General features: G+C 50.1%; 1 protein-coding gene across 2 annotated transcripts; it reads right to left on the bottom strand.

The window, feature by feature from the left end:
- Positions 1–438: 438 nt before the first annotated feature.
- cacna1fa (calcium channel, voltage-dependent, L type, alpha 1F subunit a) lies at positions 439–13,946 on the bottom strand. 2 transcript variants are annotated; one of them, XM_055510081.1, is made up of 47 exons: positions 13,357–13,946; positions 12,328–12,517; positions 12,106–12,211; positions 11,443–11,582; positions 11,221–11,366; positions 10,983–11,135; positions 10,690–10,886; positions 10,498–10,601; positions 10,280–10,422; positions 10,128–10,196; positions 9,991–10,054; positions 9,885–9,911; positions 9,648–9,808; positions 9,337–9,562; positions 9,053–9,260; positions 8,849–8,969; positions 8,690–8,762; positions 8,549–8,612; positions 8,415–8,472; positions 8,241–8,337; positions 8,015–8,144; positions 7,886–7,945; positions 7,679–7,785; positions 7,495–7,582; positions 7,301–7,408; positions 7,177–7,229; positions 6,926–7,072; positions 6,623–6,824; positions 6,370–6,528; positions 6,171–6,281; positions 6,006–6,089; positions 5,847–5,867; positions 5,620–5,754; positions 5,469–5,534; positions 5,255–5,346; positions 5,024–5,183; positions 4,422–4,549; positions 4,121–4,217; positions 3,926–4,028; positions 3,739–3,840; positions 3,522–3,646; positions 3,019–3,398; positions 2,745–2,930; positions 2,260–2,651; positions 2,065–2,177; positions 1,651–1,980; positions 439–1,575 (listed from the first exon to the last, which is right to left on the bottom strand). In XM_055510081.1, exons 1-47 carry the CDS (start codon positions 13,373–13,375, stop codon positions 1,369–1,371), a joined length of 6,252 nt encoding a protein of 2,083 aa, XP_055366056.1. In that variant the 5' UTR covers positions 13,376–13,946; the 3' UTR covers positions 439–1,368. The 2 variants fall into 2 exon arrangements, with proteins under 2 accessions (XP_055366056.1, XP_055366055.1); XM_055510080.1 differs by having other exon boundaries at positions 7,886–8,144.
- Positions 13,947–13,955: the final 9 nt, after the last annotated feature.

Below are 13,955 nucleotides of genomic sequence, written 5' to 3'. Positions count from 1 at the left end.
GAACATAAATCAGAAACAATCAGATGATTAGTAAGGCATTAATAATAAAAATTATCAACATTAATGGATACTATAAAAGAGTGGAAGTGTCCGTCCAATCAGAGAGCCGCTTTATTCTAAGGGAGCTGAGGTTGCCCAGGGGCGTTATGATGAAGAGAGGAGAGGCATGGAGACTGTTCACGCTTTAGTAAACACGAGTGATGCAGAGGGAGGAAGAAAAAGGTCAGCGAAGGTTCGTAAACTGCTGCTGGTGATTAGCAAACAGCAAAATTACCTGACAGCTACAGAAACAATTTTTGCTACCTGCTCAAATGAAAGAAATAAATTCTCTAAGGTTCAGTGTGAAATATGGTTATAGACATGCACATTCATGTGCCAACAAAATAAAAGCACAAATAGACAGTGTGTGATATAGCAGCAAATGACACAGACCCACTGTTATTGTGTTGTATGTTTTTATTTGTGCAGACAGGAGAACATGAAGCGCAGATGTTACCATCTGTGAGCAAGTTATAATATCATTATAATATCATTCACTCTTCCCTATTTTGAGGTTTTCAGCATCCATGACATCATCTGCTGCTGGGCAAAACGCAAACAAGACAGAGAGCAGCTTTCCACAACAGTGCACAGTATGTTATGATTAGACAAGAACAACTGAAGCACAATTAAAATTCGAAAACACGGATAAATGTGTTTGTGACACATTTAGTTTGGCCCTTCGACCTTCAGGGGCGCTGTTGTTCGTCCTGTCTGGTGTGCGTGACATCACTTTCTGTTTCTGTTTCCTGTCTGCTCTAATCATGTCAATCGCCTGCACCTGCTGCTACATCCAGTATATAAGGACTCATTTCTCACATGCTGTCTGCTGGTTGGTGCATCACCCTCTAGAGATTTGTTGTTTTTGTTGGTTGCCTTTTTGTTGGTTTAGAGGCTTGTCAGCCATTTTGTTAGCTGGTAGGTTAGTGACAGTTTGCGTATGTCACCATAGAGGATGTTCAGTATTCTAAAAGAGAAAATGCTGCACTCACAAACAGGATTAAAAGCATTTTATTGATGTAATAGTTTAATATGTTTAAATTTTCAGGTCATACTCCTTCACTGCACAGATGAATAAAGAGACGGTTTTAAGTACAAAATTAACAAGTAACGCAAAAGTCATCCTCTGGAATAATAAGAGTCATTCTTTGCTGTCGCGCTCATCAGGCTCTAGTCACTGATGTCCTCTGTGTTTTGGCATTCTCACACGAAGCATATCGAAACATAATTCAGTCAAATATGCTTAAATCCCCCCTCTCTGATGTGTCATTTTTATTCCTCAGCTGAAATCAACACACCGCCTTACTACCGCACACGGCTTAGTGGATCTCAGTAGGAAATGACACAGTTCATTTCATCGGCCAGTTCGTCCTCGAAGCGGGAAATGGACTGACCGGCTCCGCGGGCGATCAGGTCAGCGGCAGCGTTCTCCATCTCATCCAGGCTCATGTGACAGGCCTCGGCAATCTCCCGCTTGGCGAAAGTCACAAACTTTGGGTCCCGGGCGTACATGCCGAGACCCTCGGAGATCAGGATCTGGTGTGGGAGAGAAAGGAGGAGATGAGCATGATAATGTAATGGAGCCAGCCTGATGTACAGTATGTCACCCACCGACTCCACCAGACTGTCTGCGCTGCCTTTGTCCACGAAGCCCTGGTTGACGGGCGGCATCCTCGTGCTGGTGAAGGTCCTCGTCTGACCGGGGTACCAACCGGGGCGGCCCCCTGCGGGGAGGCTGGCGGAGCCGTCGCTCCACAGCGGCCGGCTGGTGCCGGTGACTTCGTCCATCAGCATCATGGGGGTGTAGATGAGCTTGCCCTTGTGCGGCGAGGGGGCGACGATTCTCGGAACCGGAGTGGCACCAGCTGCCGTCGTGTTTGCCCACGAGGCCGACGACAGCGAGGACACGCTGCTGCGTCTGGAGTCCAGGCTGTGCTGGGTCTGTGAGACGAGAGGACAGGTCTGTGTATGAACCCAAATGTGTGTGTGTGTGTGGGTGTGTGTGTGCGTGTGCCCTGGTTTTACTTGTAGGCGGGATCTGGATGGAGACGTGTTCCCGTGGTAGTTCCCTGGGATGGGGAGGTCGTCCACGCTGCTCTGAGGCCTCAGACACTGGAAGTTAAATGCAGGCTTTCGGCCTGAAGCCGCACAGAGGTAAATGTTAGCGCGTGTCAGTATCAGAAGCCGACCAATGAGCTGTGGCCTGACTACACGCGTCACCTTTGGGTATGGAAGGAAGCAGCCGGCGCCTGACGAACTGCGTGCCTCCGGCTTCTTCGCCGCCGTAGCCGTTGCTGCCGTAGCTGCCGTAGCCGTTGGCGGCGCTGCCGTTGTCGTTGCTGACGCTCATCGCGCCCTCGATGCCGTTGGCGCTGACGAAGCTGCCGTTCTCGACGAGGCCCGTGCCGTTGTATTCGCTCGCCGCGTAGGGAGCGGGGCTCTCTGCGACGCTCTCTCCGTTCGTAGCCGCGACGGCGTATCCGTTGCCGACAAAGTCGCTGGCGTCCTGGGAGTCATAAAGAGCCTCCCCGATGCTGCTCGCTCTGTCCAGGCTCAGCCCGTTGTAGCCGGTCTCAGTTGGGACAGGAGAAATGGGCTCTGGATACATGTACCTGATGGAGGTATGATCCATAGCAAGAATATTTACGTAAATGAATTATATATACAGTACCTCCATTCCTCCCGGGCTGGTTCCTGTTTCTTACCTGTCTATGGATACTACACTCACAGCATCGCAATCAGTGTTATAAACAGGCTCAGTTATTTCAGCTGTAGCCAGCACCACTGGTTCCTCAGCTACAGCCTCTCCGCCATCTGTCATCTCTGGGGGAGGAGGAGGATGAGGAGGAGGAGGAGGAGGAGGAAGAGGCGACTCGCTGATGAAGTCCATGCTGTTTTTCAAGAGCAGGCAGGTTTTAGGGACATGACTGGTCCTGACATGTACCGGTGAATGAGTGATGGGATGGGAGATGAGCGCACCTGATGGGCAGCGGTTCGGGGATCATCGCACAACTCATGGGCAGCGGTTCGGACCTTGTAGGCTGCTCAGTGACCACGCTGACCCCCGCCATCTCCGACCCGGGTCTCTGATGGTCATACAGCCCCGTCACCTGCTCTGTGATCACTCCCCCACCAGCGCTGCTGGGCTCCGGCTCCATTATCACAGCCGTCTGCTCCACCAGGGTGTGCAGAGGTGGCAGTGGAGTGGTGGCGGGCGTCGTGGTCACAGACGTTCCATGCTCGCTGTCGAACAGCTCGTCGCCCGTCATCTCCCCGTCGGCACCTTCCTCCTCTTCTATGTCGCAGGCCATCGCCAGGCGCATCTCTGGAGCCAGGTCCTGCAGCGAGCGCAGCCCCAGCTGACAGGAGACACAGGCACAATTAGCACACACTCCCGCCCAGCACAGTTTAACTGTGAATGGCCTGGGAATGAACGACAGTAACTCTTTATAATGGGTGATTAAGGTCGAAGCTATAATCACCTGCAGAGCAGCTGCCCGGTCCTTTTTTTTGGATTTCCTCTCTCTTTCCTTTCTCTTGCGGAACTTCTTAAAATAGTCCTGAATCAAGAAGCTGGCGTAAAACTTCCCACAGGTCACCTCATCGCCTTGGAAGGAACAAGACAATGAGAATCAAAACATGATCATTTAGTCATTTGGGTCAAAATAGTTTTCTGAGCCGTGTAATTTCCTGCTGCACCTCTAGGGGGAGGAATGACTTCGTCAATGAGCTTGGGTTTAGTTCGCTTCCACAGCTTCTTAATGATAAGCTTCAGCTCCTCATTCTGCTGGTCGATGGGGCCTGAGGGCGACACCAAATAATTCAATGGCGTTGTTCACCGCCCTATGAGGAGGTGAACACCTGCGAAGGCGATTGTGTGTCAAACCTTCAGTCTTGATCTTGAGCGAAGTTCGTACGAGAGCGAACAGCGTGGCGTTGAAGGTGACCGTCCCATCTGGATGCAGCGGCACATTCATAGCGACCAGTCTCTACGGGGACAACGTGAGGCAGGAGGAGTGAGACCCGTCTATCTGTGTGCGCCCCGTGTCCTCGCGCCGAGGCCCGGAGGTGTGAGGTTTACCTTGCAGGCGACGCGGTGAGGACACAGTTTTCCAAAACCAAGCGGCGGCTGAATCCTACGCAACATTGTGACGACGTCGATGTGCTTTATCCGGCCGCTGCCAAGGCACAGCAACACAGAAAAGACACTTAGTGACAGACACAGGTGAGCGAGGACGCTCAGTGGGGGGGGGGGGTGCTGCGCAGCGCTCTGCTCGTTTCTGCTGATCTACTCTATCCTGCACCTGTCTGCGGGGCTAACGTCGCACAAAGACTGTGCAGCCAGTAGCAAAGGAGGGACGGGGGCTGGGAATCAGTCTTACGTGGCCTCTGGGTCGTAGTCAGACCAAACTCTCTTGAACTCATCCAGGTGGTGGGTCCCGAGCACGGTCCAGTCTCGGGTCAGGTATTCAAAGTTGTCCATGATGACAGCGATGAACAGGTTGATGATCTGACGAAGAGAAAGGGGAGTTTATTGCAAAGTATGTGAAGGTTAGTTCCCTCAGTTCTGTTATAGGAGGTTTTTTTTATTTAAACATCCATGAAGGAACTTTGAAATTTGCTAACGATCAAAGGCAGGAACAGGCCATACTGTATTTGCTTTATTCACTGTGTCTTTGTCTGTTGCAGTATTTATTAAGTAACAAATTCTACCTTCATTCAACCTGGTTGTTGACTAAAAATAGCACTAAATTCGCGCATTAAATACAGTATTTACAGGTCATTGTGCTGTGGATTAACTAAATCCACGACAGTGTCTGCGAATCACAGACGACAGGGTGATCTAAACGTCCTGCTTGTGTAACACACCAGTCTTATCCCACTTGACCTGCTGGTCCATGAAACACACACCTGAATAAATTATGCCTCCATCAAATTCAGAGTCAGGCACTTGTGTTAAGTCATGGAAAGCGTCTTTGCTCACCAGGTAGGCACAAAGCATGAAGAAGCTGATGAAGTAGATGTAGGACAGGTTGCTACCGCAGGTGAACTCTTCGCCCGGTTCGATGTCGGCCTCCGGGTCACAGCGTCTGCCGGGCAGCGCTGCCAGCATGATCTCCTGCCACTGCTCTCCGGTGGCGCACCTACAGAAGCACAGGCACGGCGCTGAGAGGGGGGAACGCGGAATGACTGTCCATTCTGGACTAGGACTGACCTGAAGAGCACCAACACGGCCATGAAGAAAGTCTGGAAGTTGCAGTTTCTGTTGATGTGTGTGTCATCATCAACGGCCACTTTCCCGAATGTCTAAAATGAAATGAGTTCACTGAGTGACATACAGACAGGACTGGTGTGAATGTGAAGAGACAACCTTTTATATATATATATATATTTTACTATTCTATATAAACGCTTTCCAGATCCCCCACCTGCATGCCGATCACAGCATAGATGAAGAAGATCATGGCGATGAGCAGACCTACGTACGGCAGGGCCTGTGCACAAAGCAGATGGATTCCTGTCAGACAGCCTGAAATCAGCTCTGCAGCCGCTCATTGTGTTGCTTTGGGCTGCACTGACCTGGAGGGACTTCACAAAGGTCCAGAGAAGCGTTCGAATGCCCTCCCCTTTGCTGAGCAGCTTGACCAACCTCAGCACTCGGAACAGTCGGAAGAAGGTGATGGACACTTTCCCGCTTTCTCCTTTTCCTCCTCCCTGGAAAAGATAACGATAAGGAAATGAATGCACAGCAATCACAAAGCAATCATTCTGAAAGGTGAGACGCATGTGTTTACAGTAGCTCTTACCTCACCATGGCCGCCTCCTCCCTAGATCAACAGTGGAGGAGGAAGGAGGTTAAAAAGTGATTACACAGGAGACCAGTGTTTTCATTTACTACAGTCAAAAAATTCCAAAAATAATTAAAGCAATGCTGTTTAATGTTTGCTATTGCATCGGTCTCTTACACTAAACTCAGACACTGCAATATCCAACACGCTCCCCACGACGATCAAAGCATCGAATGAATTCCACGGGTCGATGAAATAGTGCTGCAAAGTAAAAGAGAACGCTGAGCTAAAGGTGCCAGCTGCTGTCAGACGTCCATTCAAAAGCACATGAAGAAACCTCACGTGCGCCCGCAGAGCCATTAGCTTGATGATCATCTCTATGGTGAAGACCACGGTGAAGATCATGTTGAGGATGTCCATGATGGAGGTGAAGAGTTTGGACTGTTCATAATGCTGAGCGAGAGGAGAGCAACACAACACTTTACGTCTCAACACTAGGAGCTTCCGTTTGCTTTTCCGTTTTTTTCGTGCAGGTTCGTACCTGAACGGCCAACGTGAGCGTGTTTCCCAGAATCAGCACAAACATGACATATTCAAACTGGCTGGAGTTGATAATTCTCCAGAATTTGAGCTGGGACGGGTTTTTGGGGATGTAAATCTTGATGGGCTGAGCCTTCAGGGCATAGTACACACACTGACGCTGGGAGGATGAAGAGGAAGAGAGGGAGGATGAGCGTATGAATAACAGCTCACACCAACATGGTGAATTAAAGCAGTGTGGTGTGAAAACTGACCTGATTCTTGTTGAGCTCGCAGTTTTTGAACTCGGCCTCGCCTTGCTCTCGGAACGTGATGATGACGAAACCCACAAAGATGTTCATCATGAAGAAGGCGATGATGATGATGTAGATGATGAAGAAGATGGAGATTTCTACCCGGTAGTTGTAAATGGGCCCTCGGTTGATGGCGTTGGCGTCCACGGCTCGGTACAGAAGCCTTAACAGGACAAAAAGAACACAAGGAAAGTATTTAAAGTCAACAATGTAAAGATGAAGAGACGAGACATAAAAACATCCTTGAGGCGTAGAGCGACTCACTGTGGCCAGCCTTCGAAGGTGGACACGGTGAATAGAGCCAACATGCCCATCAGCACGTTGTCAAAGTTGAAGTCGCTGTTCTGCCAGATCCTCTCTCTCACCATCGGGTGGTTCATGTCTCCGTCCTTATAGACAACAAATGTTCCCCTGAAACCACACACACACGCACACACACAAGATTTGTGTCACAGACAACATCTTTGGACCAATAGGCAAGATTATTAATAAGAAATAGAGAGAAGTAAACTGACTTGCATTCCTCTGGAGTGTGTTTGGCCTCATCTGTGCAGCTGTAGAATCTACCCTGAGAAATTAAAACAGAAATATTATTAAAAAAAATCTTCTTTTGAAAACTGTGGACTCAACCACACTGACCTTGAAGAGCTGCACTCCAATGCACGCAAACATGAACTGGAGGAGCGTCGTGACGATCAGGATGTTGCCGATGGTGCGGATGGCCACGAACACGCACTGCACCACGTTCTGCGGACGCGCACACGGCAAGACAAAAACGTGAGACCGGCCGCGTGTCGCACACGCGGCCACGCGGGACGAAGGACGGCGCTGACCTTCAGGCCCTTGGCCCTGTTGATGGCGCGCAGGGGCCGGAGCACACGCAGCACTCGAAGGATCTTCACCACAGAGATGGCGCTGGAACTGTTAGTGGCAAGTAAAAACGACGACAACCACACGCAATAAAAAGCTTAAAGGCGTGTTTGAGGTGCGGCTCGCGTGGATCGGTTCTCTACTCACTGCAGGAAGAAGGACGTGAGCGACACGCTGACGACCAGCAGGTCGAGGAGGTTGAAGGCGTTCCTGCAGAAGGAGCCGGTGTGCAGAAAAGCCCCGTAGACGGTCATCTGAACCCAGCGGGGGGGAGAAAGGGGAGAAAGGGGGCAGAGACGCCGTTAGTTGCATTCACGTCCACATCATACAGCGTTTTAGCAACGCTAGTTGTACCTTCAGTACGATCTCCACCGTGAAAACGGATGTGAAGACGTAGTCGGCGTAGCCGAGCACCTGAGAAAAGCCAAAGCTAGTTAGCGCGAGCTCCTGAATGAAGGTGGAGGTGAGAAGTGGTCGTCTTACTATGTTCCTGAATGAGTGCGATTTGATTGGATCTTCAGCCGCCAGGGAAATGCTGCTGAAGATGATGAAGATGAGGATGAAGTTGGTGAAGTACGGGTGATGGATGAGGTTGTGACAGGCAACACGCAAACTGGCAATTAAAATAAAAAAAAAGCACAAGGAAATGAGCGGTTCCGTCGCCGGTACCAGCGCGTCTGGTCCAGGCTGCGCGTTGGGTTCACGTTACCAGTTCTTCTTTCCGAGAATAAAGAAGGAGCTGCCGTCGGGGATCGGGACGATCTTCTCCTTGGGCCCCGAGAACTCTGGCTTCAGTGGAGCGACCCCTGCTCAAAACCAAAGACAAAGCCATGAAGCGGATTGGGATTTTCCTGCTGCAGAGCCTGACGTCCATCGTACTCACCCTCCAGTCCCTCGATGGCCCTCAGCTCCTCGTTTTCCTGCCAATCGTCGTCTTCATTCTACCAACAGGGTCAGAATTTGTGACTTGGGATTACATTTTTTTCATAAATACTAAAATGACTAAAGTTTCTCTACCCCTGCGTCTTCATCCTCTTTCTCTTCATCCTCATCCCACTCTTCCTCCTCTTCCTTTTTCTCTCTGGAATTTTGATTGTTTATCAATTTGCATCAACTTGCCACATCACTCCCACTTCTCTTACTGTACACCTCACTTACTCCACTTTTTTCTTTCCGCCTCCTCCTGCCAAGTTGTCGACGGCGATAGCCAAGAAGACGTTGAGCAGAATGTCTGATCATAAAACTAAGGATGTAAACACATCCTCAAGCCGCAGCGGGATTAGAAAACATGGTCAACCACTTAAGGGTGAAGGATACAGTTACCACAAACAAAGAGGATGACGAAGTAAATGCAGACCACCATGTTGGGAAAGATGGGCCCTCCGTAGGCCATGATGCCATCGTACATCACAGCGTTCCAGTCCTCTCCAGTGAGGATCTGCAAAGAAAGGCCATGAGAGAGGAAAGAAGACCTTCACTCATACCTTAACATGTACAGTAAAGGATGGAGCATCACATCACCTGGAAACAGGTGAGCAGAGCCTGAGGAAACGAGTCGAAGGTGCTTCTCTTCATTTGGGTCTCGTCGAAGTTGAACTTGCCTCCGAACAGCTGCATGCCCAGCAAGGCAAAGATGATGAGGAAGAGGAAGAGCAGGAGCAGCAGGGAGCAGATGGCCTTCATGGAGTTCAGCAGCGAGTTGACCAGGTCAGACAAGGCCGCCCAGTGCCTGGAAGCAACCAGAGAGCGTGTACACACACCGGGCCGGACACGGGAGACCAACAGAGCCCTCGGCTGCTAGTTACCGAGTCATCTTGAATATGCGGAGCAGTCGGATGCACCGCAGCACAGAGATGCCGATGGGCGGAACGACCTCCAGCTCCACCAGCAGCGTCTCCAGGATGCCGCCGCACACCACGAAGCAGTCGAAGCGGTTGAAGAGCGCCATGAAGTAGATCTGCAGGCCGAAGGCGTACATCTTCATCAGCATCTCCAGGGTGAAGAGCATCAGCAGGATCTTGTTGGCTCGCTCTGGCGAGGAGACCGAGTTGGGCGGTCAGTTCGGGCGGCAGAGGAAGAGGATGAGGATGAGGCTGAGACGAAGAGCGCCTCTCACCTTGCATCTCCGTGAGCCACTTGGGCTGCCCGTAATGCTCCGAGGCACTGGCCACCGTGTTGAGGAACACCAGGAGGAGGACCAGCCAGTAGAAGTTGGTGGTTTTAACAGCTACGCGGCAGTTCTTCCTCATGGTGTGATTCAGCTGGCACAGCTGGTCACTGGAGACAGGGGGGGGGGGTTAGGGGAGGGTCTGTCCTCCCACCTGAGTGTGAGCTCCGTGTCGCGTTGCCTTACCAGAAGCTGTTGGCCATCATCTTTGCCCTAATGAGGAAAGAGAAGAGAGCACAGGTCAAACGCGTCCACCTGATGAAGCCTTGGTGTCATTTCTCCGTGGGCTCACATGAGGGAAGCGCAGCAGCCGTTGTCGTCGTCCAGGTACGCTATGTCGTCGTCGGAGTCCGACTCTGTGACCCAGACACAGGCGCTGGTTAGAGACCGGTACACACTGTACCACAGCGACAGTAACAGCCAACGTACCTCCGCCGTCCTCGCTGTGTTTGTACCAGCCGAACTTCTTCATCATCTTCTTCTTTGCAATCGCGGCACCTTCGATTTGAGTCAGAGATGAATTGAGCTGTGTGTCACGTGTCGGTGCTTTGAATGGACTCTGTACAGTACGTGAAACCGACGTTTGTTTCCTTCCTCGTCCACGTCCTCGGCCTCGATGAGCCAGTCCATGTAGCCGATCATGTCCTCCTCCATCTGTTTGCTCTCCTGCGCCTTCTGCAGCTCGCCGCGTGCCACAGCCTTCTCTCTTTCCTTGGAGAACTCTCTGCGTGACAGAACAGAAACCTTAGAACACGAATACAGACGGCGTGATTGAGACCTGTATCCTGTGACTACGCACCCGCTCAACACACCCAGGACAAGATTAATGATGAAGAATGATCCAAAGATGACCAGAGAGACGAAGTAGATCCAGGGGATCTCATATCCAATGGCATCGTTCATCTGAGCACAGAGACGACGGTTAAGAAACCAAAGCAAACAAATGAATTGTTGGAGAATCAGCGGAGGTGCCTCCAATGTGTCTGACTACCCAGTATAGAACATCTGTCCAACCCTCCATAGTGATACACTGGAAAACTGTCAGCATGGCAAAGAAGATGTTGTCGAAATTTGTGATCCCACCGTTGGGACCCTCCCATTTGCCCCTGCACTCAGTCCCGTTCCATTCGCAGAAGCGTCCGCTCCCAGCGAACGCGCACGGCGACGGGTCGTCCTCTATCATGAGCCCTGGAGCCGCACAGCGAGAGCAATCACTGAACCCGCACATCCGTCAGACACACGCGGACGGTGAATGGAACGTGTTAGGGTGTAGCGAACACGCACCTGTGGTGACGGAGTAGCACGTCTTGTGCATCCGGCCGATGAAGAGCTCCAGCCCGATGATGGCGTAGATGATGATGACGAACATGACCAGCATCCCGATGTGGAGGAGCGGGACCATGGCCTTCATGATGGAGTTCAACACGATCTGCAAACCTGACGAGGACAAACAGGCGTCCAAGTCCGCCCTACAACGCGACACAGGCCGCTGCGTGTGGGACAACGTGTGAGACGGACGCACTTGGCACGCCGGAGACGAGGCGAAGCGGTCGGAGCACCCTGAACGCCCGGAGAGCCTTGACGTCCAGGCCTCCGGGCTTGCCCGCAGCGTGGTGGGCCTCCCCCGGCTTATGGTCCGTCATGGCCTCGGCTATCACGCTGAACAAGCTGCACGGACAAGGCGGTTACTGGCGACACGACTCCTGAACGTGCGTACGTGCGAGGACGCGGAGCCCCCAAATACCCGACGATGACGATGATGAAGTCCAGCAGGTTCCATCCGCTGCGTATGTAGGCGCTGGGGTGCATGACTAAGCCATAGGCCAGGATTTTGGTGAAGGTCTCCACGGTGAAGATGACAAGGAAGACGTACTCAACTTGTTCCTGTGAACAATGGACACGGTGACGGAAGCACGGTCGGGCAAAATTGGTGTGACCTTCACTAAAAGAAATAACTATAGAACAGAGCTGAAGCAAATGTCAAGTTTCTAAAGTAAACTGTGCCTGCCTGTTAAATAAGTGTCATTATGTGACTTTTGGAGGAGTCATTCTCCACCTCACGTGCGCTCTCATTAAGCAGTGGCTGCAGTGTCTCTCTGACCTCTTAACCTACTCTCTAAGACACTTAAGCCTGTCAACAAATCCCTGTTCTGCAGCCTTCGTCCTCTCAACGCCTCTAATCACTGCTGCCACTGTCACTAGCTCTTCACCTGCCACAATAATCGATGCATGATGTGGTTTAGTGTGAGCTGACTGGTGTTTGCTAAAAATAAAACAACATTCACCGAAGCCCGATGTATGAAAACGAAACTGCCCGAAAACGGCCAGATTAGCTCCTCTGTCAAATCCAATAAAGAGCTCGACTAACATCTACCCGGTGAACTGTGTCTCGCTCCCAGTAACTCACCAGTTGGTGGTTGGTGGCGTTGGAGTCGTCGTCCGGATACGGCTTGGTGACGCCCATGGCCACGCAGTTGGCGAAAATTGAAATTAGAATAAAAATATCAAAGGGTCTAAAGATCTGAGTTAAAGGTACAACTTCAGAGAAGAATAAAAGAGTTACCATGGCAACAGCCCCCAATAACCCACATGTGCAGCTTTGCATAAAAACACATACTGTAGAGGATACTTCCACTCTACCAGGGCCAGGGCAGCCATGCGGATGGGGTTGCTGAGGGTCAGGCAGCACAGGGCTCGTGGGGCCCTGAGGGCAGACTTATTTGCCTGCATCGCCTTCTTGGCCCCCCCTCCCCTTTTCCTGGCGGAGCTGGTGGACCCAAGGGTGTCTGTTTTGCCTCCATCACCCCCAGGGGGGGCATCTGTCAAACAAGCATACAGTAATAATCTTATTACTGTATTACTTATTATGTTTTAGAGTTTATTGAAAATAAACTTTACCATGTTTGTTCATATGACATGTGAAGATTTATAGAGGATTCTGATATCGTATAGACTGTTGGTTATATGAATCAAAAACAAATGAAAAGTCAGCTCAGCTCTGGCTTTTGCACAAACCTCAGTTCTCGTCCACATCCTTGATTTATTTTATTACAAACATCAGTAGACATTTTATTATTCCTGTCCATTTAAGAGAGGATCTCAGACATGGCTGTGGTAACAGACAGGTACTCTGTCCTGAAGGCCTCATATTATAGGACCAGATGTGACCTACTTCTTTATTGGGAGCAGTGCACCACTTACCCAGGCACTTTCCCCATGTCGTCCTGTGAACACCTGTTAACAAAGCCCTGCATGGAGAACGAGCCTGCAGGTCCACTCATTACCTCAGCCATGGAAAAGCAAACCACAAGCTGCCCCATCTTGAAAAACCTTTGATTGTGAAGCCTCATACGCATCGACAAATAAAGTGACACAAGTACTTTTTACATTTTACGTATCTTTTTAGCTTTTCTACACATTTTTGTGAATAAAAAACTAATTTCTATATCTTTACGGAGTAAAAACTATTCCCCTTTACTATTAATTTGACACACACGTATATATATATATATATATATATATATATATATATATATATATATATATATATATATATATATATATATATATATATATATATATATATATATATATATATATAACGAAGGTGCAAAAAGTTGACTTGTATAATTTATATAGCATAAAATACTTTTCCTACCTTTCTTTGCTCCCTCCATGTCCGCAGTTTAACACCACGCAATCACTCCAGAAAACCCAGCATCAATTCTTCAAGGGATCCGCAGTGGATGGATTACACATGCATGAGTTTGTATGACGAGTCCTTTCTAGTAATAAAGAAGTTGGGCCGGTTCACATGCAGCGTGGAGCCTGCAGGCCATCCTGTCCACCGGCCATAGCCTGCAAATCCAATTAAAAGCTGTTATGGCAATTTCTTACTGAGTGTGTAAATGAAACATGCAATAGTTTCCAGCTATGCCGGCACAGAACGGCAAGCAGCGTTCAGAGCACGCGTCCCCATATCTTCGGTGGTCAGCCGCCAGGATTAAAGCAGCTGAGCCGTTTAGAAGGATGACATTGGCAGTCTTACAAAGGGGGAGGTGGAGGTAAACTCAGGCAGAGGTCTGTGGCAGGGAAGCATTTTGTTGCAAAGTTGTGGTTGAATGAAAGAGAGTAACATTAAGAAGTGAGACCAAAGTATAAAACATTCACTGAGAACGCTCAAATGCGGGTCCTGTGCGTGTCCGCCAGGGGGCGCTCCGTTCCCGAGCCCTGCAAAGGTTATGATGTCGCCAGTTA

This window comes from Betta splendens, chromosome 7 (genome assembly GCF_900634795.4).
Source record: "Betta splendens chromosome 7, fBetSpl5.4, whole genome shotgun sequence".
Classification (NCBI taxonomy): Eukaryota; Metazoa; Chordata; class Actinopteri; order Anabantiformes; family Osphronemidae; genus Betta; species Betta splendens.
Note: the sequence above shows the minus strand (reverse complement) of the source record. Positions and strands in the feature narration are given on the sequence as shown.